The 22,856-nt window shown below is 40.0% G+C and overlaps 2 protein-coding genes across 11 annotated transcripts in view; one reads left to right on the top strand and one right to left on the bottom strand.

The window, feature by feature from the left end:
- The window catches only part of SLC30A7 (solute carrier family 30 member 7), a 30,404-nt gene extending 16,975 nt beyond the window's left edge, over window positions 1–13,429 (bottom strand). For 2 of the 4 annotated variants that reach the window (XR_015699266.1, XM_087734495.1), the window contains exons 1-7: window positions 13,246–13,429; window positions 12,959–13,060; window positions 6,898–7,011; window positions 5,331–5,418; window positions 3,532–3,658; window positions 2,426–2,581; window positions 794–844 (exon numbers count right to left, since the gene is read on the bottom strand). Coding sequence is in view for 3 of the 4 variants with exons in the window: in XM_087734495.1 (XP_087590621.1) it covers window positions 794–844; window positions 2,426–2,581; window positions 3,532–3,658; window positions 5,331–5,418; window positions 6,898–7,011; window positions 12,959–13,060; window positions 13,246–13,325 (718 nt within the window). In the remaining variant the exon portion in view is untranslated. Of the gene's footprint in view, window positions 1–793; window positions 845–2,425; window positions 2,582–3,531; window positions 3,659–5,330; window positions 5,419–6,897; window positions 7,012–7,921; window positions 7,998–12,958; window positions 13,061–13,245 lie in introns of all 4 variants that reach the window. The other 2 variants (XM_087734497.1, XM_087734496.1) reach the window with 2 other exon arrangements.
- A 75-nt stretch (window positions 13,430–13,504) lies between these two features.
- Window positions 13,505–22,300, top strand: EXTL2 (exostosin like glycosyltransferase 2). Of its 7 annotated transcripts, none has more exons than XM_087734491.1 (6): window positions 13,737–14,133; window positions 15,317–15,372; window positions 15,819–15,888; window positions 17,156–17,583; window positions 18,971–19,041; window positions 19,648–22,300. In XM_087734491.1, the coding sequence occupies exons 3-6, from the start codon at window positions 15,884–15,886 to the stop codon at window positions 20,137–20,139; spliced, it is 996 nt and encodes a 331-aa protein (XP_087590617.1). In that variant the 5' UTR covers window positions 13,737–14,133; window positions 15,317–15,372; window positions 15,819–15,883; the 3' UTR covers window positions 20,140–22,300. The 7 variants fall into 7 exon arrangements, with proteins under 7 accessions (XP_087590614.1, XP_087590617.1, XP_087590615.1 ...); XM_087734493.1 differs by lacking the exon at window positions 13,737–14,133 and adding an exon at window positions 14,251–14,370; XM_087734488.1 differs by lacking the exons at window positions 13,737–14,133; window positions 15,317–15,372 and adding an exon at window positions 13,505–13,704.
- Window positions 22,301–22,856: the final 556 nt, after the last annotated feature.

Raw genomic sequence — 22,856 nt, 5'->3', positions numbered from 1 at the left:
TACTGAACATACATATACATAATATGATATACTATAATTTCTGAAAGAGGTTGAAAATGTTCCTTTTCAAGGACTACAAACAAGCCAGAAAATCACCCAATAAGAGAAAACAGTGTGTCCATTTGGGTATGCCAAATAATTACTACCTCTTACATTACATAATTTTCTCCCTCTAACTTTTGACCACTTCAAAAAAAAATTATCAAAGCTCAAAACTGACATCTAAATTATCAGTAATTTACTTACACTAATGCTCAGGAGATCATGGACTCCAACACTCCTTCAAGCAATTTAGAGTGAATTACCATCTTGTCTAAACCAACTGTAATAGCTTGATGAAATACAAGTTTTAAGCTCAGGTACCCTTTAACAATTATATCAATCTGCATTTTTTAACTACATTCTTTCTTAATAATACTGTTTTTCACTTTCCAGAGCATACAGTGCAATTAGACTCCTTAGGTTTCTGCTTTTAACCACTCTTTCCTAGATTTTTAGTATTTGATTTTTCAGCATCAGTAACAGAAGCTGAATCCCAGCTTTTGCGATCTCCCTTTTAATCTGTGTTGACACTACACTACATTTAGACTTCAGTGAATGTCTCAACACCTAGCCATGCACAAGGTATAGCACTGCTCTGTTTACAGGTGGAAGGAGACTTCATAAAATAACTCCTCTAAAAAAAATGTAGGATTTACCCAGAGGCACCCTCTAAAACAGATGTGTGACAAACAGTCACAGGCAGGCAGACCACAATAAAACTATTAAACCACTATACTTATTCTCATCATACCTTGTAAAATCTGTTTGCTGGATCCAGCCATCCCTTCAAGAGAATGGTCATCTGTGAAGACAATTATTGGCATATTAACCTGTACAAAGGCTCTCTCTAGTGGTATATTCTGTTATGGTCTTCCTTTCTGAAATTTCTTGAACAGATAAGCTGCTCACAATGACTAGCTTTTACTCTAGCTATTGTTCTTTAACACAGCAATTAATTTAAAAGTCTTAAAACACATTTTTTAAAAGAAAATACCACTTTACACAATAGATTTTATAGATATATAAAGATTAACATTTGTTTTTTAATGAAAACAAACTGAGAAATAAGACCTTTCTAGTATCTAGCAAAATAAGGCCCCCTCAAGAAAACAAGCCATACACGCAAGCAAGAAGAGTAAGGTCAAATAAATTCGCTAACCAGAAATATTTCACTTAAGCAAGCATTTATACCTAATGTAAAACAACAAGGACAAGACTTGGAGAAGGTAGAACTAAGTCAAAAACCCCTCTCATCCAAGCAGATTAATGCCTCTGTGGAACACGTCAGCAAGATACTTTAAGAAATACTTGTTAAAGGATAGCAAATGACTTCTAGTAAAGAAATATAATAATTTATGCAAAAGCTAACTGGAATACCAAATTGCACAAAACAGATAGCTACATTTGCTATTCCAGTGGGGTGGGGGGCATGGGAAGAGCAAGGAAGAGGCAGGAGGGGGAGCTCCTGCTTTCCAACCAAACTCCAGGACAGCACTTGGAGAGCAAGCACCAATTTTCTACTAAAAATAGCAAGGAAGGGACAAGTAAATATTTTTATACTCTTTGTCACCTCCTGTCTGCAAGTTACCACACTATTCCCCGCTCCAAATGTGCACATTTTCAGTCACATCAGATTCTAGTTCATAGCTTAGGCAGGGAAGATTGACAACGCTGCATTACAATAAGGCTTCCATTTGCGTTGTTTCAAATAGGTAGTAACCACACTGTCTCTTCTCCCATAGTGAAGGCTACCGATGATATTTTGCATGGACACCTCTTCACAGATTGGTTGCCTTTATAGAAAAGATTTATGCATAGCTAAGATACCAAGTACCTTTTCCATAACCAGCTTTAAAACAGATTACAACTACACAAGATGGGGAAAATCTTGTATTTGAGATCACAAACCAAGTACGACGTATCAACCCCTAAGTAGCCAAAGTAAAGTTGCTTCTTCATCTTACCTAATATCTTGAGGTGTAAAATTATTCAAATGGAGAACACTAGCAAAACCAGCTTAACTTTGTTTATTGATTTTAATGAAAAATTGAAACAGAGCACTTGATAACTGATTTCATTATATTGCTATAGCATACATCTGTTTTATCTTTTGCCAACACATAACGTTATGGTGAACATTCAAAAAATGTAGGTAAAGCAAAACCTTTAAAAAACTACCACTGAACTTAATGGAAGTGAAACAGCGTTTACCAAAATGAGCCACAAAACATGGCGGTGGCATAGCATACCACACATTTAGTGAAACTACTTCCATGTATGCTCGCAACAAGCTGCCAGCACCCTCTCTTTTTTTTCCCCCTCAATCATTAATAGCAAATTTAAATTGAGTTAAGATGGTGTATGACATTAACTAAGTACTTACTGTGACAATAATCCTGACCGTGAGAGTGTCCATGGCTATGGCCATGATCATGAGTGTGTCCATGGCCATGTTTATGTTCATGGCTGTGACCATGACCTCCATGACTGTGTCCATGGCTGAGACCACCATTAAATAGAGAATGGCTGTGTTCATGTCCTATAAACAAGTATCACCATCAGAGTGTAAATTTAAGTGTTGAACAAAAGTATGCTTACATTTATTTCTAAGCTACTCAAAACCTATTCATCTTTCAGGTCATCTTAAGGTATGGCTTTAAATAAGAAAATTAACACAAGCTGTTTGTCATCTAAATCTGTGCTGTGCAGCCATATAAAATATATACCTGGTTTAAGAAGTCAAGCGCTTTTATACATTCCCACTTCTGAGACAAATCGTGCTACACTTTTAGCACAATTTGAAAAATGCACACAATTAGATAAAAGCACATTAAAAAAGCTGTTTTAAGAAACCAGAAATTGGCTATCATTCATACATTAAAAATTCAAGCTTGAATTGCTGCTTAAAGACCAAAGACTATTTTCTTCCACCAGTCTATATCAGTTTATATGTTAAGCTGAAAGAGATACCAATTGACATTGCAAACAAACAAACAAAAACAAACAAAAAACCCCCACCAAAATGTTACCATATATATTTAGGCAAATAAATTCTGCATTTAAATTCAAAAGACACTAAGTTGAGAAGCACCTGAAGCTGAATCATCCCATACTTAAAATCTGGTTCAGACACTGCTGTGTAAATTTTCCAGCCAAGACCTCACTTAATTCCAGTTTAATTTTGTTCAAAAGATACTCTGCAAATCTCTTCCAGTAAGGTGCAGAAGAGTGCATGTTCCAGAAAGCAGATTCTGGAGTTCTAGGTCTTCCAGTTAATGGATATTAACATGAGAAGTACAGTAGTGACATACTAGGGCTAGTGATAAAACATAAAAGTCAATATTGCAACAAGTCACATATACATTTGGCTAGGATTGCCACTAAAAAGACATTAAAATTTAATCCTGGGGTTCTCATTGGAGGATTATAAGGTCCTGGAACACAGGGTGTCAAGAAAGGAAACAGTACTGAAAATTACAGACATCCTACCAGAGCCATGTGAATGCCCATGACCTCCATGTTGGAAAACAAATATTCCTATAAGATTTACAATGAATCCTAGTATAGACACAGGAAGAAGTCTCTCATGATGCACGTCAGGAGGCTCAAGTGCTCTCTAAAAAAACACCAAAAAACACCAAACCAAGAAGAAAATGTAGAGTTTTACAATCTCTTTACATTACTAAAAGACACTGAAAAAACTGCTTAGATACAGGAGCATTCTCATGCAAACAGGCATATATAAAGACATAATTAGAAATTACTCGGGACTTTCAGTTTTTGGGATGGTACACAGACTAATTCTTACTGTCTGAAGTTGAAGTTTTATAGTATTAAAGCTGTGAAAGCACAGCAGAATATTCTGATAGGCTAGCTAACTTTTATTATAAGATTTCATCATGCTGTGGAATGTGGCTCACCACCACATGAAAACACTGAAGTTTCTTGTAATAGGTGCATTGCCCAAGTCATCCAAACAACTTCCAGTAGTCTAGAATGCCATTTCTTCCTTTCTCCTTAGAAGGGTGAGGGCATGAGGGGAATTAAATGAAGACTGAGACCTAATTGTGGCATTTTACAAAACTTCTAAAATCTAGATTGATTTTTTTTTTAATTCTTTTTTGCCCTGCTTTCTTTGCAAGGTTTTTTCAGTGAGACATTATAGACCTAACACAATTTGCATTTGAAGCTAAGTGTTGAAGAGTGTAAATTACTATTGACAGGGGAGAGAAACATTCATCATCTGTCCACAAGGACGAAAGGTACAGGCAAGAGCAAGACAATGAAACTTTCAGCAGATATGAACTTTTGAAGTGACAGAGAGAACAGGAGTCACCATCACAAGCAAAGGCAATACTTCACATGGGAGCTCAGACCAGCAGGAAAGGAATGATGTTTCAACACTACCCTTGACCATTCCAGTAGTAGTTTTTAATTTTTCTAGTTAAGTTTTGTTGCTGTTTCTAGATTTGGTGTGAAGTTTTCCCAAGCTTTTAGGCAATTTCAGCCCAGTTTGTACTGATTTTGAAGTATTTACAGGCTTATCTATGTAGAGGATGAAAGCTTTCACCAGTTCTCTATTAATTAAAAAAACCCAGTAGAATGTGTTCTGAACTAGAAGTCTAAACAAATGTATAGTGAATCTCCCATTAAAATTAAAAGCATTAATGCAAGCTGATCACAATCAGTTATCAATTTTACTCTTAATCATGCCTCACTTCAGTGCAGACACCCTTGATGTCTAAATTTTCATCTTGAAATTATAAACTGAACCATCTTGTAAAAAAAAGTTCAAGAAAAGTGCCCTTGTAAATGTTAAAGCTATTACTACTTGCCATTTATATCAGACTTAAAGATTTACAAGATAATGCTCTTTCTTTAATGAGTTAGTCCAACTTCTTCACAGACTATTTCCATTTCTTATGACTAACTTCTCTCCTCTGCATGACTAGTTTTGGCCTTTCTTTCTTGGACTCGTTTGTCCTTTAACAATGAGAAGTAAAGATCTTTCTATGACATACTTAACTGGCTGAAAAAAGGACAGGGTAAATCTCACAGAATCTTTACACGCAATTAAAATACACTATTTAAGGAGCTAGTAGAGAAACACTGAAAAAGCTGGGTTTCTGTGTCACAAAACAGCAATTTCAGATGGCTGTATTCTCTGTTCAAATCACAGATTTTTAACCGATTATGAACGTAATCAATTTCAATAATTTTATCCGCATGAAATACGCTCTACAAATAGAAATGTGACAATTGATAGTGCAATTGACTTCGTAACATACCTCAACACCTTCAGAAAAAATGAAGAATGCTGTAAAGATGAGGAATAAGCCATTTACAAAACCAGCAAGTACTTCTGCTCGAACGTACCTGCAAGAAACAAAAAAGCAACAGCAGATATTACCACCTCCATTTAAATGCTGAAAATTAAAACTGGAACGTAGAGACTGGAGTACAATCTTCTACTTCCCAATCAGTTGTATTACACAGGGATTTGCTAAATGGAAGATGCAGTATATAAACTACAGATAAGGATATGAAATTCACTATGTTGCATTTTAACAGAAATTACCTGATCCAGATCAGCCGTTACCTGATCTAGATGAAAGAAAACTTTCAATACATCAAAATCTTCACATTTAAGATCATCTCTACAGGAAGTTATGGTATAAACATATATTTGGAAGCCACAAAGTAAGATAAGCACACGAGATGTAATCGAAGTCTGCTGATGTAAAGTTCTGTTTAATATCAAAGAGCCAGACATTAATTTGCTCCCCCTCTAGTAGGGAAATTTTTAGTAAAAGTTTTAAGTAGAAATTAATTATTTTGGCTACTAAATTTTTCCAATAAAAAACAGCCAGGTTAGAATAACACATAATTCCAATGTAGCAAGCATCAGACTTAATAAATTGTGGCTATTCTCTAATAAATGGAACACCAGCTGTTTAAATGCAGAGCAGTAATTAATACAGAACCTGCTTTCACTGCAATTAGTTCATGGTAAAATCAATTCTTCCTAAATTGATTTCTAGGCACACTGGAGTTTCCACCTTAATTAAACAGTGCTTTAAGAGTTTCAAACTGTATGATCCATGCGGAGGCAAGACAGCCGAAGCTAAATGCTGACACTGAGGTCAGTAATGCTATGGGGAATGCAGCCACCCACGTTACAGCTCATTTACTGTTAATTAATCAGTATCACCAATTACTAGTATTGTATCACCAGTATTGTTTTATAGGGCACAACAGCAATGTGCAATGGAACCAAGTGACCTTCAAACAGAACCAGCTGCTGCAGCTATATCCATGAAGGGCGGTATGGGATGACATACCTCAGCCTTGAGGATCTGCGTTAATGGTAGCCACAGCTGTTGAATCCTGCTGGTTCTGAGAGGCATGGTTTGTAGTCTCAGGTGTAGCATCACCGAGCCTTAGCTCCTTTCAGTTGTAACTTTCTGTTCCAAAGAAGACATGGGGCACCGGCAGCCTGAGATTCCCTGTAACGCACCTAGCGCTGTGAGGACAAACCCACGATGCGGCTGCTCTTCACTGGTGCCATGAACACGTAACAATGCAGGGCAACTTTCTGCTGTGTAACTTGTTTCCACTGGTATGATCGCAGAGATCTTAGAAGTGATAAACCTGCTCCCCAAAAGCAATGCCTTCACATTTTTACTATTTCTAGAGGGGATATTAACTTAAAGGTTTATATAACTCACCTTATAAAAACACACTTTCAACATAGCTTTTCCATGTTCTGCAAAAAAAGGTTTTGTTCATACAGTGAAAAATTACCACCTAGACATCTACTAAAATACATTAGGGTAACAGCCTGAAGTTTCTTACCCATATGAGAAAGCATCGTTTGACCTCCATTTTGAAATAACTGAAGCTGCTAATCCAGCCAATAGAGCAGTACAGTCAAAAAACATATGAAAAGAATCCGATATTAGACCTAAACTGGAAAAGAACAGAAAAACAAAAAGTTATGTTCCATATGCTACATGTTGAGTATGAAAAAACCCAGCATTTAATCTTTTACACGCTAGCAGAATACACCGTATGTCTAAGTTTCAGACATGGTTTTGCTTGCACAGAATAGACACCCACACCAGATCACCAATAAAAATATGATGACAAAACTGCTTTTGTCAGCTTAGGGAAGGTACTTTGGAAGAGCGCTTGGCAAAAAACCCTTCTAGCATATGATTTTGGTGATAGTGGGAGGTGGTTTCCACTGACACAAACCAAAGCCCCTGGAGTATACACCCACAGCCACATCTATCACCAACATAATTCTAGTGGCAGGTATTTGTTCTTGTATTTCAGTTTATAGTTTGACCATATAAACAAATTCAGCTAGACAAGTGCATACACACAAGTTGCATTTAAACACTGACCCCACGTAAGTTTATAAAAGTCGTATTTCACATTAGTTGAAAAAGAAAATTGGCCTTAAAGATACTGCTTTAGAGTATCTATTGTACGCAGTGTATATAAAGGTTAACTAGTGCAGTAACACCAAAACTGTTCTGCTACAGACTACCAATACCACCACAGTGATGGCACTAAGCATTTACAAAAGCAATATTCTCAAATCCATTTTCAAACATGATGCTTTGGAAGAGTTTTCACACACCGGAAAAATTGGTCAAAAATTCTTTAATGTCTGCAGTAAAAAAACCCAATGAATCAATTGAAATAAAGTTTCATAAAATTTTGACAAACATATGCCTGTGACAAAATATTTCAGGCCTGTAAAGACTGCTCTTCACTTATAATTTTAGTTCATTATGTCAAACATTTCAAGACTGTGAAGTCTACTTCAGCGTAGCAGTTTCCCTCTCAAGCATCTTATTTCAGAACTAACACGTCATCAGATGAGAATTTGCCTTTGATGTTCATTCACACTGCAGCGACGTGACACTTTCTATGAGTAGGGCAGGCTGAAAAAAAGAGAGTTTCAGTACACAAGGAATTCTAAGATCATATTCTCTTTTGCCTGAAATAAAAGCAGGACAGCAAGCAATATTGTATAACAGCACTTTTGACTACTACATACCTTTCCTAAATAGCCAGCTTTTATGTTTACATCTGTTTCTACATTTTACCTGAGCAGAGAAGCCAGTCCCTGATGGCACCGCAAAAGCACCAGACCTGCATTCTTTTTAATTTATTGCTGCTCAGTCTCCAAATTTCCAATCACAAACCTTCAGCCAGTGTTTTAGCCTGAATCATAAACAGGTATAGAATTTATCCAAGATGCATTTAGTTCTTCTCATGATAACAGACTATGATGAGAGAGAGAGATATGTAACTACATTATCCCACAGCAAAAAGCAAGGTTTCCAGCATCCTGATCTCTACTGGGATCACACACATCCAAGGGTAACGTACTGAGGTGAAGCTACGCTAAATCAAAGAAAGCAACAATAGTACCCCTGAGAGCACAGAGCTCTATCAACAATTTAAAAAAAATAAAAATGCAGACAAGAGTGCTAAGTTGCTATGGATGGCTGCTTCTTCATTTTGCTAAGTGTAAAGATATCAATCATTTGCTCCTTTTGCTGGTGATCACCATTACTCTTCTAGTTTGACTGGAATACGTCCACACAGAGATAAAAGCAAACAAATACTTGCTGCATCTGTGCTTTCAGCTGAATGGATCCAAGCTAATTTCATTTCAAAAATGATACAGCGGTATTAGAACAATTATGAGGCACTACTTATAAACCTTATCAGTCCTCAAATCTTTGCCTTACCAGCTGCAAGGCACTGACTAGAAGACACACACTCCCCTTTGATCTAGAAGCTGAAGGAAGCAGAGGCTGAAAGACCACTTCTTGAATGGTTTATTTCAATGACCAATGCACAACTACAATCTTGATTGACAAACACAGGAAAGGTTTAGCATGCGGGTTTACCCTACAAAGTTCAAAGCAACTTAACTTAGTTCATGAGTTACCCAGTCAGTAGAACTCCTATCAGTTTGTAGGCTGTACGTAAATTGGATTCAACACCAGACACAACAGCTGCCAAATTTTACTAAATTACTTATCATAAACAAGCCCTGTAAGTCTGCAAGAAAGTATGTGCATCAAAACACAAAAATTGTTTCATATTCAAAAAGACATTTGATACAGAGGTACTGGTGAGCATTTGTTATTATAGTTGTGCCAAAAGTTCCATTTTCCCAATCCTTTGGTTGTCTAAGAACAATTACGTGTACAACTCAGTTCTTGGAAAGTGAAGAACAAAAAGCAAATGACTGGTATTAAGACGGTCTAGAGGACAGCCATGTTTTCACACTGAAGTCAAATACAAAGTTTCATTAGCCAAAATTCGAACTACTTCACATTAAGAAACCTAACCATTTCAGCCTGACTGAAATCAATTTCAAGATTAATCTGAAGTGTTTCAGGTGAAACACTCAGCTGTGGAAGAAGTGGCTTTGGAGTAGAGGAGAGAGAACAGAAGTCTTGCTGTCTCTCTGTATTTACATATATACTTTACCAACACATACAGAGGTATATATACATACAACTACGACACATTTAAGGCAGAGGATGATGTCATGATAAATTGTCCTTAGGTGCTCTAGCCACCAAAACAGGAAACAGATGAAGCTGTTCTTAACAGACTTTAAAGGAAGACCAAAGGTTTTAGCTGGATGCCTATGAAGCAGCAGAATGGAATTTCCTACCAAATTCTTGAAGGGTGTAGGTGACAGCCTCCCCTACCCCAAAACCAGGTGACATCCCTAGGGAAACAGCGCATTTTAGGTCTGGTTCTGAACAGTAAGGAAGATCCCGTGGGGGGAAAAAGAAAAACAACACAAAACACACCCAACATTAAGGTAGAAGGTAATTAGTGTGACAGTAACCATAAGTTTGTAATTATTAGCAATGCTTATTTCTTCCATTTCATAAACAGAGATAGCTAGTGGTTTCTGAGGGTTTTTCTTTTGTATAGAGTCTCCTGGGAAAGAGAAGAGTGTATAAGGACTGCTACTGAAACAAAACCCCATACTAGCTCTAGAACCAGAAATCATACAGCAAGTTATCATGGCACTGCTCACACCTGCAAATCTCACAGAGGCAAGACTTACCATAGGTGCAACACAAACACAGCTGTGCTGCTTTCAAGACCTCAGCTAACATCTCCAAGTAGCCAGAGGCACGCGGATTTATCAACAGGGGTCAGTACAGGCTGTATCTCCAACACAACTCACCGTATAGCATAAACATGCTCTGTATTACAGGCACAGCTCTAAGAGATTCAACTGCACAAATGACAGGAAGCCTAGTAAGAAGGCCAATCTGATTTCATCTGAGGCTTTTTTTTTAAATGACCTGTAAATTAACAGGACCTTAAAAACCTTGGGTGCAAAGTGATTACTAAAGTAAACAAGCGATCCAGTGAACCACTAGCCATGGGATGTATGCAAGAACTTTCATCAGAATGGGAACACATCATTCACACACTACAATCTAGTAGAAATCCTGTACTCAAACATACTGTGTCTAAATGAGGACGCTTCCATAGTTGATTTAGTAACACAAGTTTAATACCAAATTACACAAGTATGCATGTAACAGTATTTTAAAACAGAACAGCCCAAGTTGCAGCTTTTGACTTGAAACAAGCCCTCAGCTAGCAAAATACCACATCCAGTTCTGTTGTCTGTGCTTCAAGAACATCAGCATACCAGAGTATTTGTAAAAGGATCATATAAATGACAGAACAGCTATGTGAGTTCAGGAAACAACTTACTCGGCAAACAAAAGCTAAGGAGAATGTAAGAAGCAAGAATTGAAAAAAAAAAAGAAAAAGAAATTAAAATTGAAGACTCTCAGAACTTGCCGACAAAAATTTTGGGGGCTGAAATCCTAGATTTGATTTTGAAATAAGAACACCCTAGTCAAAGAACTCACAGCAGTCTGCTTAAATTTAAATGGATAAAACTGTAGTTTTCAGAATCACAATTAAAAAGAAATTCCTTAGTCTGTGGAAGCCAAGGGAAGAATCATCTGAATAATCATGGCAGCCTGTTGGCCTTGCTATCTTCCGCTCACTGAGACACCAGAGAGAGCAGAATTCAAGATCGTGCTTCTAACACTTGCAGCATCAGGCAGTGGCCATACCCGAGACAGGCCACAGTGGAATAAAGAAGTGCTCCAAGATGATACAGAAAATCCCCTTTACAAACATGCCGTTTCTGCATCGCTCACTTGGACAGTAAAGGAGCCGTCTTTTTCAAACTCAAGAATCAATTTTCCCTATAGGGCTCCTTGTTTGCTTGTTATGTGTTTGTTCTTCCAAGGCATGAACTGTCTGCTTTGACTGAAGGCGTTCCTCAGTATATTCTCTGCTACTCCTCTCTACTAAAGAGATACTTGCTGAGATACAGTTTTGTTCTAGCCCAAAATCTAGGCTTAATGTAAAGATACCTGAAATTAGTGACTTGAAATATAAACAAGAGGTCGAACTAATAACTATCCAGCAAATCCCAATTCTTAATCTTCTATAATGAACAAAGATAAGTAAGAGTCTTCTCAATTCCAGTAAGCCCAATTCTTCAGTGACAAATTTCTGGCAAGTGTTGCTTCAGTTTCTCAGTTTAATTATCTCATATACAGAACTTTTTCTGGTATAAATTTCATTTCTGGTCACACTACCAAAAAAATTATTATGCTTAAAAGACAGACATCAGAACAAACTCACATGAACATAAAGCTCTTTATACCTGAACCACTGCAAAAAATATTTGCATCTTCTGAACTATTAAAAAAAAAAATGCATACTTGAATAAACAGGCTATCCATACAATAATCCTCACGCAATTCCAAAGTGAATCAACATCAAAGTCAAAACCAAGCACATCCACGATGGTCTGCACATTGCCCAGGTAGCCTGTGCCCAAGATAGCACTGTGTTCTCACTAGTGCTGCAGTAGCAATTACAGCAATCAAGGTTAAGGATTTTGCAGTACAGTTTGAGAGATTCAGAGAAAAATGATAAATAGTAGGATGCAACTCTTTCCAAATCTGCATTGCTGCTTTTGTTCAAGACGCTTGATTAAGAGCCCCAGTAATCTGTGTTCACACTACAGCTTTTGGTAAAGACTGCTTTAAGTTCCATGTGGAAGGACACACTGTTGGGCTTAAATGACATTTCCATGTCTGTCCACTTCGAACCAAAGTATTGACTTAGGGACTGAAATACCGCCATAAAACAACTCTACCAGGAATGAAGCATGATGGAGATACTACCACTATTGCCTGTTCTCCACTTGTACACCATACATCAGTACTAAAACTGTTTTGCATTTCTGCTTAATTTTACTAGAGATAGTTTTACTCCGTAGCACTTTAGTCCAGTCCCTCCTGGTTTTTCCACCTTTGTGAAATTACGTGCTCCGTAAAGTACCACTTGGCTATACCAGGGTGCGTTAATTCCCGTTTCTCACCCAGAGACAAGGATGTTTGGTGCAGTGCTGTGTTTTCGCACCCAGCTATCGGCTTACGAACGAAGCCGCGTTCCCAGACAAAGGCTCTCTGTGCCAACCGGCAGGCACGAAACGGTTACGACCCCTGGGCCCGGTAGCTCAGGCCAAGGCCAGGCTTCCTCCTCAGCGAAGCGCCGAGCAGCGGGACGCCGGCTGCGCAGAGCGCTCCTCCTCCATAACGCGCCCCCGAGCCGCCGGCACCGGGCCGGGGGAGGCTCTGCGGCAGCCCCCAGGGCTCTGCCCACCGGCCCCTCCGGACGCCGGGCCGGGAGGCCGGGCCCGCCCGCCGGGCCCCGCCGAGAGGCAGACGTGGCACTGGCCGCGGCGGGAGGCGCCGCTTCCTGCGCGCCGGGGCCGCTCCCGCCCCGCCGGCCGCCCCCCCGCTCCCTGCCCCGCTACCTGTTACTCCAGATGCCGTAGAGCAGCTCCACGAAGGCGAAGGAGAGATTGAGGCAGAGGAAGAAGAAGAGGTTGCGGGAGGTCTTGTCCGCCAGGATGGACCTGCGCACGGAGCAGACAGCGGGTCACCCGCCGCCGGCACGGCAGGAGGCAGCGGCGGAAGGCCGGACCCGCTCGCCGGGCGTCCCGGGCGCCCTCGGCACCGGCCTTCCCCGGCCCCTCCGCGGGGGCTGGGCCGCGGCCCCGGCCCCCGCTGCGCCCGTCCCGTCCCGCCCTGGGCCGCTCACCTGAACCAGCCCGACACCTTCCTGAGCAGGTTGAACTTGGGCGGTTTGTACTCATCGTCCTTGATGGAGAGGGGCAGCATCTTCCCGGCGCCGGGACGGCGGCGTGCCCGGCCGGCAGCGTAGGCGGGCGGGCGGGCGGGGGGAGCGCTCCCCCACGGCCGGCCCCCGCGTCGGTCACGCTTCCGCCCTACCCCCGCGCGCCTGCGCCCCGCCGGCGCACGCCGGGCTGCGGGGGCGGGGCCCGGGTTGGCGGCGGCGGGCGCTGCCGGGCCCGGTTGCTGCCCGGAGCCGGGGCTGCCGGTCAGGCGGAGCAGGCGTGCGCTGCCCGAGCTGGCGCCGCCGGCTGAAAAACCAAACCAGCCCCCACCCGTGAACGCTCACCCGCCCCGCGCCAGCTGCCCGCCCGCGTTACGCTTACGATGCCCGGTGCTCCCGGAGCAGCTGCTGCGGCAGCCCTCGGTACGGGGCTGGGGCGGCGGCCCGGCCCCCCGCGGCCGGACCCAGGCTGCGGCGTAGCGCCGCGCTCTGGGCAGCTGCGTGACGGCCAGAGCTGCTAGCGCCGGGCCGGGGGGGAGCACCCTGCCCGCGGCAGGACCCCGAACTACAAACCGGGGCCTGCCGGGAGGAAGCGGAGGGACGCCCCGCAGGAAGCGGCGGGCGGCGGCGCCGCCGCAGCGCTGCGGCGGTCCCGCCCGGGCCGCCCCTGAGTCACCGGAGCGGCCTGCGCGGGCGGGCCGAGCCGCGGGGTGCCGGGCCGGCACCTCCTCTCCCCTGCCCTGCCGTGCCCTGCCCTGCGGCCCGCCGCCGCCCTCGCTGCTGCCGGCGCCGCCTCGGACGCGCAGCCCCGCCGCTGGGGAGGCGAGCGGCAGCGCTGGCGCCCTGCTGAACGTGAGGGGAAGCGGGCGTGCGGGGGCGGCGGGGCGGGCGGTGTGCGGGGGGAGGCGGCGGCTGGCTCCCGCTGCCTGGCTGCGATGAAGCGCTGTTATGAGGTGCTGCCCGCCAGGAGGGGGGAGCCCGCGCACCCAGTCGTCTTCTTGGAGCGAGGATTGCAGTACCGTGTTTTGACAGAGGGTTTTTATTTTCGCCAGTGTCGTTTTGGAGAGGTGTTCTCTGCGGGGGGGTGTTGTAAGTTACAGAGGTCAATCTTGCATCGCAATTTCATAACTTAATTGGCAAAACTGATCGGCACTTTCTTACTGGAACGTGCCGTGATGCCAATTCTAAAGATTTTATATCGACGTTTATTTTAATTACAGAATGCATCATAATATCATCCATCACATATTATCATAATATCACGCATTGCAGAATGCATCATAATATCATCCTTACCTATCATTACAGCCTACTGTATGCAATTGAGTAAACACAAGAATGTATGGCAAGTCAGGAAGCCTCATTACCACAGTAAACAGCTTTTATACTTTTATCTTAAGTATGCTTTTAAATTTTAACTAATTAATCCTTACAGTAGTATTGTTGTGTCTAGGTTGCAATTGGGGAAAGAGAATCTAAGGTCCACCTTTTTAAAAGCACACATGACCAAGATACGGTGGTTACAAGAAATGCTGAGTAGCTACTGCTGCCAGTCAGATTTAGAAGTTAGGTGCGATCGTTTGCACCTATAAAACGAAGCAACCAAAACAAGTGGTTAAATTCCGGTAACAGTTTCAGTGACCGCTCCAGCCTCACTAAAATAAGTCAGTGGTAAAACTGGAACTCAGATGTGGGAAGACCTGTATGTGTGGACATATTCAGATCGGTATCCACGCAAATTGGCAATTCTGTACTTTTACAAAGTAAGATTATATAACCTAAACAAATTACTCTTCCAGAATTTCACATAGGTTCAATTATTAAATACAAGTTCTTGCTCTCTAAATGTTTATAGTACCATTCCTAAATCAAAAATAAAAACTCCCTTTCTTTGTTCAACTAGTTTTAAAAGAACAAAAATCCCTCCAGCAACGTAGGAGCCTTAACAGACACAGGTTTCTTAGGCTGCAGTCCTGCATCTTGTGCGTCCTTCCTTTTTGTGCTTACACTTATATTTGCTTTCCCCTCTGCCAAGCTGCCAAACCAGATGGGAAGAACAAAATGCTGTGTCTTAAACCTCTAACACAACTGGTAAGCTTAGTGGAAGGAGAGTGTGAAGGGGATGAGCCAGAAAAGAAAATAATTTTATTGTGACTACTTACCTGACTGTGGTAGCCGAATATATATTTTAGTGGTGCCTGGTGAACAAAGCAACAGACTGTGAGGTCCTGGAGACCTACTGTAGTTGACCCTAAGGACGGAACACGTAGACATTGCGTTGGTACAAAGCAACAATTTTACAAGCAGAGATATGTGCTTTTCTTTCTAACCAACTGGTGTAATCACTTCTTTTTGGAGTGTTTACTGAAAGGCAGAGACAATTATCCAACTGAGCAATAGGAAAAGGGATTGGATAATTGCCAAGAATGCGTACATCAATCGGTAATTGAGAGGAACGTTCACTTGTAAAAGAATGCTTGGTAGCATGTGGGGTAACTGTTGATCTTCAGTTATAGAGTCCCTTTAATTTCCAACAGATTCAAAGATCACAAACAACTGTCCTGTAAAAACAAGGTGGGGGAAACAATCCTACTTGGCAACAATGAGGTAAGTTGAGAGGTTTTTTAGACTAAAATAATGTACATTCATATTTTCAAGCATGGTATATGCAGTGTGGAAAAAAAATTATCAAAACTTCCGTGAAAAAACACAGATACTCTCTCAAAAATTGTAATTGATGGGGCTGTCCTGGATCACTTAATTTGATCAGAATTCCCTGCTGAAAGCCTAGAAATTACTAATGGAGTAACATGAGTAATATCTATAGATGAGTAACTGAGTAAGCTTAGACTATTCATCTTGTATTCAGTTCACACTGATCTCGTGAGTAAAGGAGGAAGAACAGATGTAGATGACACATTTGAGGTGCAAACTATGGAGTGCAGTGGCTGCTGGATCCTGCTGAGATTACAATTTATAAATGTCTGGAGAACTGGGAGTGCTACCTAAGAGGCACGAATGTCGGGGCGACCTTTGTAGGAGCCGCTTTTTAAGAGCTCCTGTTTAGTTCCAAAATCAGGGGAATCTGGAAACCCGTGCCTTATACTGAGGCTGTTCCCCCAGTTAGCACCTAGCATCTGACGTTTCCAGCTTCTGCCGAGTTCTAGATATAGCAGACCAGCTGTTACTGATGATGTTGCGTCCCTACATTATTCCATTTGGCATGGTTTTTTCGCTCCGCCCGTGTTAATAGCCTCGGTTGGTATGATCAGAATCATATTTTCCACATTAATAACCATTACCGAGCAGATACACAAACTATTGACAAAATGTCCAGCAAATCAGTGATAAAGATTGTTCCTTCTGTGTACGGTGCCTGAGCAACGGAAAAAGAAAGAGCATTTAACTTCCTTCTTTCTGCCAGAGCTCTTGAGGAGGCACCTTCTCTCCCTTTTGTTTCCCAGCTAAGGCAGAGCTCCTGCAATGCTGAAAACACTGCATCTCTGTACAAATTTGCTTTTTAATTTCAGCTGGATGGGTTTGGTGAGGTATGTTAATGTTCAATCGAGAATGCAGTACTGAGAAAATAAGAGATGATTAACAATCTAGAGTTAAAGAATTACTCTAGTTTCATTTTCACAGAACAATGAAATTCAAAGTTAACAGAAAAAAAGTGAAAAGCAAGTAAACATAGAAACTGAGTACCAGAAGTATCTGTCCTGATAGTTGAAAGTAATTGGCCCAATTCCTAAAATTTTCCTCATGTATTTACTGAAACAAAAGTCTACTGGATATTGTGGGAGTTTTGCTCAAGTAAGGGAGTTAACTATACATGGGACTAATGACTTTTCCTTTCCTGTTACTTGTTTTAAAGGTATTTTCACTTCTGTAAGCTTCCAGGAAGAGTTATGGGAATCCGCCTACTACGCTTCACTTCTGTGGTGATCGTTGTCTTACTTCTTGTGGCAGGTGCTTTAACAGCTTTGCTTCCTAATATCAAAGATGACAAAATGCCCAACTTGAGAAGGGAACCAAAAACCCAGAGTCAGTCTGCCTTGGATTCATTTACTCTTATTATGCAGACTTATAATAGAACTGACTTACTGCTAAAGCTTTTAAATCACTATCAAGCCATCCCCCACCTACATAAAGTAATTGTCGTGTGGAACAACGTTGGTGAGAAGGTGCCAGAGGAAATGTGGAATTCCTTGGGGCCTCATCCTGTCCCTGTCGTCTTTAAAGTTCAAACTGTAAATCGCATGAGGAACAGACTCCAGAATTTCCCTGAGCTGGAAACAAAAGGTAATCGACAGTTCATATTGCTACTACTTATATTATTTTCACACTTAAAATCTGAATGCTAAAAGAGAGATGATTTGAGTTATACTATGTAATAAATCCATTGATCTGTTGGGCCACTTAATAGAATGTGGGTAATATAGAAGAAACCTATGTTACGATATCAGATGCACACCACCACCAGCAGGCTAGAGGCTGTCACTGAGGAGTAAGGAAAAAAAGAAGGATGTCAAATGCATTTCACGGGCTTTTACAACTGTGTCTGTTCTCCGTTTCCTTTGTCAGGGAAACAGGTAGTTCAGCTGTTCTTCCCTTTATAGTGTAAACTGAAATTCATGGTGCATGTATTTGTTGAGTCTCTGCATTAATTTGGACTTAAGTCATCTGGTAAAGACTTGATTTAAGACTAAGACATTTTAAGACTAAGTTCTCAAGCATGTTCTGCTTTTCAGACTGGCTTTCTATCTCAAATTGCGCATCCTTTTTAAGAGTATTTTCCCCAGCTTTTGGCTATTCGTCTAAATATTCTTCCTAAGCTCTTTCCAGGAGAAGCACAACAATAAGCCCTGTTTGTTTCAAGTGGAAAAAAACCCCATATGTTGCATTACAGACCTGACCTTACTCATGATTAGTAAAGGTAATTCTATTTGCTGCCCCCTTCGTAACATGCCTTTCTACTCAAAACCCATGACTTCTAGGAAGACACTAGAAACTTCAAGTTCCCAAGTGTTTTATTTACTGTAATAGGATTTATTCTGACTAAAAAGCTTTAATGTGTCTGGAGGTCCAATATAAGAATATCTTTCCTTTTCCACTTCCTGATAGTCTTTTGCCTAAAATTTGAGGCAAAGATTCTCCCTTCTGTAGATAATCATACTGAATGTTGCCCATGCAATTTATTAAGCTTGCTTATTTAGAACTTGCAAGTAGTGAGGAGATGGGTAAAATTTTATACTAAGAATCCTGTATAAATCTCATACACTAAAGAATGGTATCTAACCCTTTATTTTAGTTGTATTTTTACACAAGATTAGTAGAATTTTAAGTTGTTTTGCCAAACACTCCAAGTTTTCCAATACATATCTGTCCAGCTGTGCTACAGATGATCAAATGTTGCTGAGGTTTTGTTTTTTTTTTTTTACGGCCTGGCAAATAATCTAAAATGTAGGTTTGCTTCCAGTTACCACAAAGCTGCAACCTTGCTTTAGCTTTGAAATCTAAATGTTTTCTCAATCTACTTTCAAGGAGTTAGAATTCAGTTCTGCAATTCAGCTTAACGGTTATAGAAGTTTCACAGCTAACTTGTCAAATACTGTGCTGCATACTGTGCTCATGTATTTAATTTTTGATAAGTTAAAAGTTTTTCTTTTTTTTTTTTCCCTCCCTTCAGCTGTTTTAATGATGGATGATGATACACTAGTCAGTGCTCATGACCTTGCTTTTGCCTTTTCTGTTTGGCAGGTAATGTTTTGCACCTTGGCAGGCAATATTTGCGAGTTACAATTGAGATTAATGGTTTTAATTAGAGTAATACTGTATCATAATGCTTTACCATTGATTTTCTAGCTATAAAGTTAAATTTTAGAAGGACTGAAGCATTGAACAGTAGAAATCGCAAAAACATTCTTCAGTAGTAGCTATACGTGTAATCTATAACTTTCAAATTTTTAATTCTTCTTGTACATGAACACTGAAGTTTCTGACTGCTGAATTTACTTAAATCGATAGTAAGTTGCATAACAAAAGTGTGTGGGTTTTTTCTCTCTAAGAGAAATTGTCTGTAAACTTATTTTGAGCGCCAAATATACAGCTGCAAATTGTGGATAGATGTTGCTTGGCACTACGTGATATGGAATGAGGCATATTGTGTCAGTTTTGCAAGACTGTATTTAATTGGAGCATTTATGCAGATCAGGGGGCCATATGCCAACAATGTCATTCTTTCCTGGCAATAATCTTGTGCTCCTCTCATTTAAAAAAAAAGCATAAGTCTTTCTTATGAAAGCACTTCACACATTTCACGGTGTGGGCTTCATTTTGATTTTTTAAATTTCTTTTTTCTTTCAGCAATTTCCAAAGCAAATAGTAGGATTTGTTCCTAGAAAGCACATTTCTACTCCTTCAGGTGTATACAGTTATGGAAGCTTCGAATTGCAGAACCCTGGATTTGGAAATGGAGATCAGTATTCTATGGTTCTTATTGGTGCAGCATTTTTTCATAGTGGGTATTTAGAAGACTTTCAAAGACAGCCAGAAGCTGTTTACGCCTTAATAGATGAAACTCAAAATTGTGATGATATTGCCATGAATTTTCTGGTAGCCAAGCATACTGGAAGGCCTTCGGGAGTGTTTGTGAAGCCTGTTGATATAAGAAATTTAGAAAAAGACACTAACAGTGGCTATTCTGGAATGTGGCACCGAGCAGAGCATTTGTTACAGAGGTCTTACTGTGTAAATAAGCTGGTTAATATTTATGATGGCATGCCTTTAAAATATTCTAATATCATGATTTCTCAGTTTGGTTTTCCTAATTATGCCAATCACAAAAATAAAATGTAAGCCAATGAATTTAAGGGGTTAGATGTTAAACAATACTCAGTGAATTGTACTGAGTTCAAGGAGAGAAGAAGGTGTAATTACCGCATCTTGGCCATCCTTATTTGTAGCCTCTGAATTTTTTCCATTTGGCTTTATATGTATTTTTTTTTCCTTTCTTACTAATTCTCCAAGGTAAGTTTTGAGAAAACTTAAACAATATATACTAATGTTTAGCTGTGATAAAATCATCCTGTTTCTTTAAAACCTAAAAAGCTATTACAATTAATTAGGCCAGTTCTTCAGAAACATGCAGACAAAAATGCACTCCTACCCTTCAGTGCTTATGTTTTGTTTGTTTGTTGTTGTTTTTTAATATATCTATCTAGGCAAATGAGGTCTAGGCATATTTTTGATAGTTATATGTTGAGACGCTTCCTTGCCTTTCCTCTCCTCTCCTCACCTCATCCTACCCAGTTCCCAGTGAAACTACAGAAGGGCTACAGCAAACTGTTGGCCAGGCTGCTAGACTCCTGTACAAAACCCGTTTGAAGTTTGTATATAAGCTATTCTGTAATCTGAGATGTTCCTGAAGCTGCTATGAAAGCAAACCAGAAAAGTGTACCTCACCTTCATCTCAGATAGTCCTAAAACCACTGCCTACAATATCTACTACTGCTGAGACAGTGGAAAATGATCTCTGATGTGGCTTTTATTCTTATTATTGATTTGCCTAGAGTTGCTGAAACACTGCAAGCAGCTGAAAGGTAAAATGTAGCAGTTGGAAATGTAAGAAACATGAGTACATGAAATATGAAACCTATATAAGCAGCCAGAAGAAATGGATGGGATATTACTTACTAATACTCTCTTTAGTACTTAGTTTTATTTTGATATTTTGCATGTACATTGTTACAAAAATGTGCCCAAGAAAATCCTCACTTTTTTAAAATGTCGTATTTACAATTCCTAGTAAGAGCAAGCTGTTCTACATTTATTACAGAGTGTACATTTTGTAATATTACAGGTCTACTGCTTTTTTTTAACTACTCTTTCAAATCAGTATTTACTTTACTTTCTGGTTCCTTTCATCTCTGTTTTTGGTGGCCATGACAACAGAATTAAAATGTGCAATGAATGGGTAAAGCATTATAAAAAAAAGTACTTTAAGGTACAGTGATATTTGACAGGGCTGGACTATTATCAGTCTCTGAATTCCCTGGCTTCATCCATAGCAAGAAACGGCTATTATTAACAGCTTTTGTTAGATTGGGACTTTGTAGTTCTGGAAACGTTGTGTTAACATAGACAAGACAAACCTTTTCCATTGCCGTTACAGAACTTTTTTTGTGGTACGGAGGAAAGAACAAAAGAGAGTGATATTCCTGGATCACAGGGAGGAATCAAATCTGGTATCCAAAATAGATTTAGTTTCATCTGCATCAGCTTTTACTTGATTCTTAGTATCAGTTCAAAGGTACCTGCGGGCAACCAGTAACAGCTAATACCTAGTACACAAATAGCATCTGCACAAGTGGTGTATAATTTCATCATTGTTTGTAATAAGTTAGCTGAACAAAAAGTGGTTGAAAAATGTGACAAGTTCTTGACAGCAGGGCTAGTTCTGGGTATGAGCCTTTGGGTTTCTTTAGGAGAATGGAGGATTCTTTCGCCTTGTTCTGTCAGTGTTAAAGGATTTGGTTTCTGTTCAGTGAAGTCTTCCTAGTACTTTTGCAAGATTTAAAGGGCAAAATCTTAAAATGGCAATGTAAAGTCTGCTTAATTTTGTTGTAATAGTGAAAAGTAGCTTTTAATTATTGTGCTGTAGTGATAAGTAGTATCCACACAGGTCTATGATCTTTCCAGAAATGCAACTTTCCTAGTAGTAGTTTACTGCATTTCATTTACTTACTGGTCTTCTGTAATTTCTGTTCTGTGCACTATCAACTAGCATTGTGAAGGCTCGCAGATGTTGTTTACCTTACTTTTAAAATGTGAAATGAACGGTCAACTCAGCCAAATCTTAGTATTGGGTTCTTTGTTGGGGGGAAGGAGTTGTTTTGGGTTGGTTCTTGGGTTTTTTTGTTGTTCTTCTTCTGTATCAGTGAAAGAATTAATAGAACAAGCTTTTATTATACTGGTAAATTTAATTTGTACCATTGTCAAATAAAATACATAAAACAGACTTGCAAGGTATTTATTTTCAGGTTATTGACCAAGTTTTTCAGTGTTAGATGTTTGCATACAGATGAGCAGCACCAAGATTTCAGTTTTGAAAAAATGTGTACTTGTTGGCACATACATTCACTTAATTTAGGTAAGGCCCACTCATGATGAAAAAAAGCCATCGAAAAACACAAGCTTAAGCAGTTAGGCTTAGATAGCAAAGAAAATTCAAAGTTAAGACTTCAGCTCTAGCCATAATTCATTGTGCTTAGGAACCAAGAGAGTTTTGTTTGTTTATTTTTTAAATATTTTTTGATGGTTATAAAAGTGCCTTAAGATTCTCTAATGAAATATATTACTGAGAATTTATATTTTTAACAAAATAATACGCATATGATGATTTCTTCTAAGAGATTATCTAGATGTCATTTGGAAATATTCTGGAGTCTGAACAGATTCAGCACCACCTCTGTTCTGTAGAAATTAATGTTCATGCAACACAGGATTTTAAAAATGGTATCTAAAAGATATATTTAAAAAAATCCTTGTTGAAAAAATCAGGATATAGTTTTAAA

Source organism: Nipponia nippon, unplaced genomic scaffold (genome assembly GCF_047370975.1).
Source record: "Nipponia nippon isolate SJK-2023a ecotype South Korea unplaced genomic scaffold, ASM4737097v1 scaffold_5, whole genome shotgun sequence".
Lineage (NCBI taxonomy): Eukaryota > Metazoa > Chordata > Aves > Pelecaniformes > Threskiornithidae > Nipponia > Nipponia nippon.
Note: the sequence above shows the minus strand (reverse complement) of the source record. Positions and strands in the feature narration are given on the sequence as shown.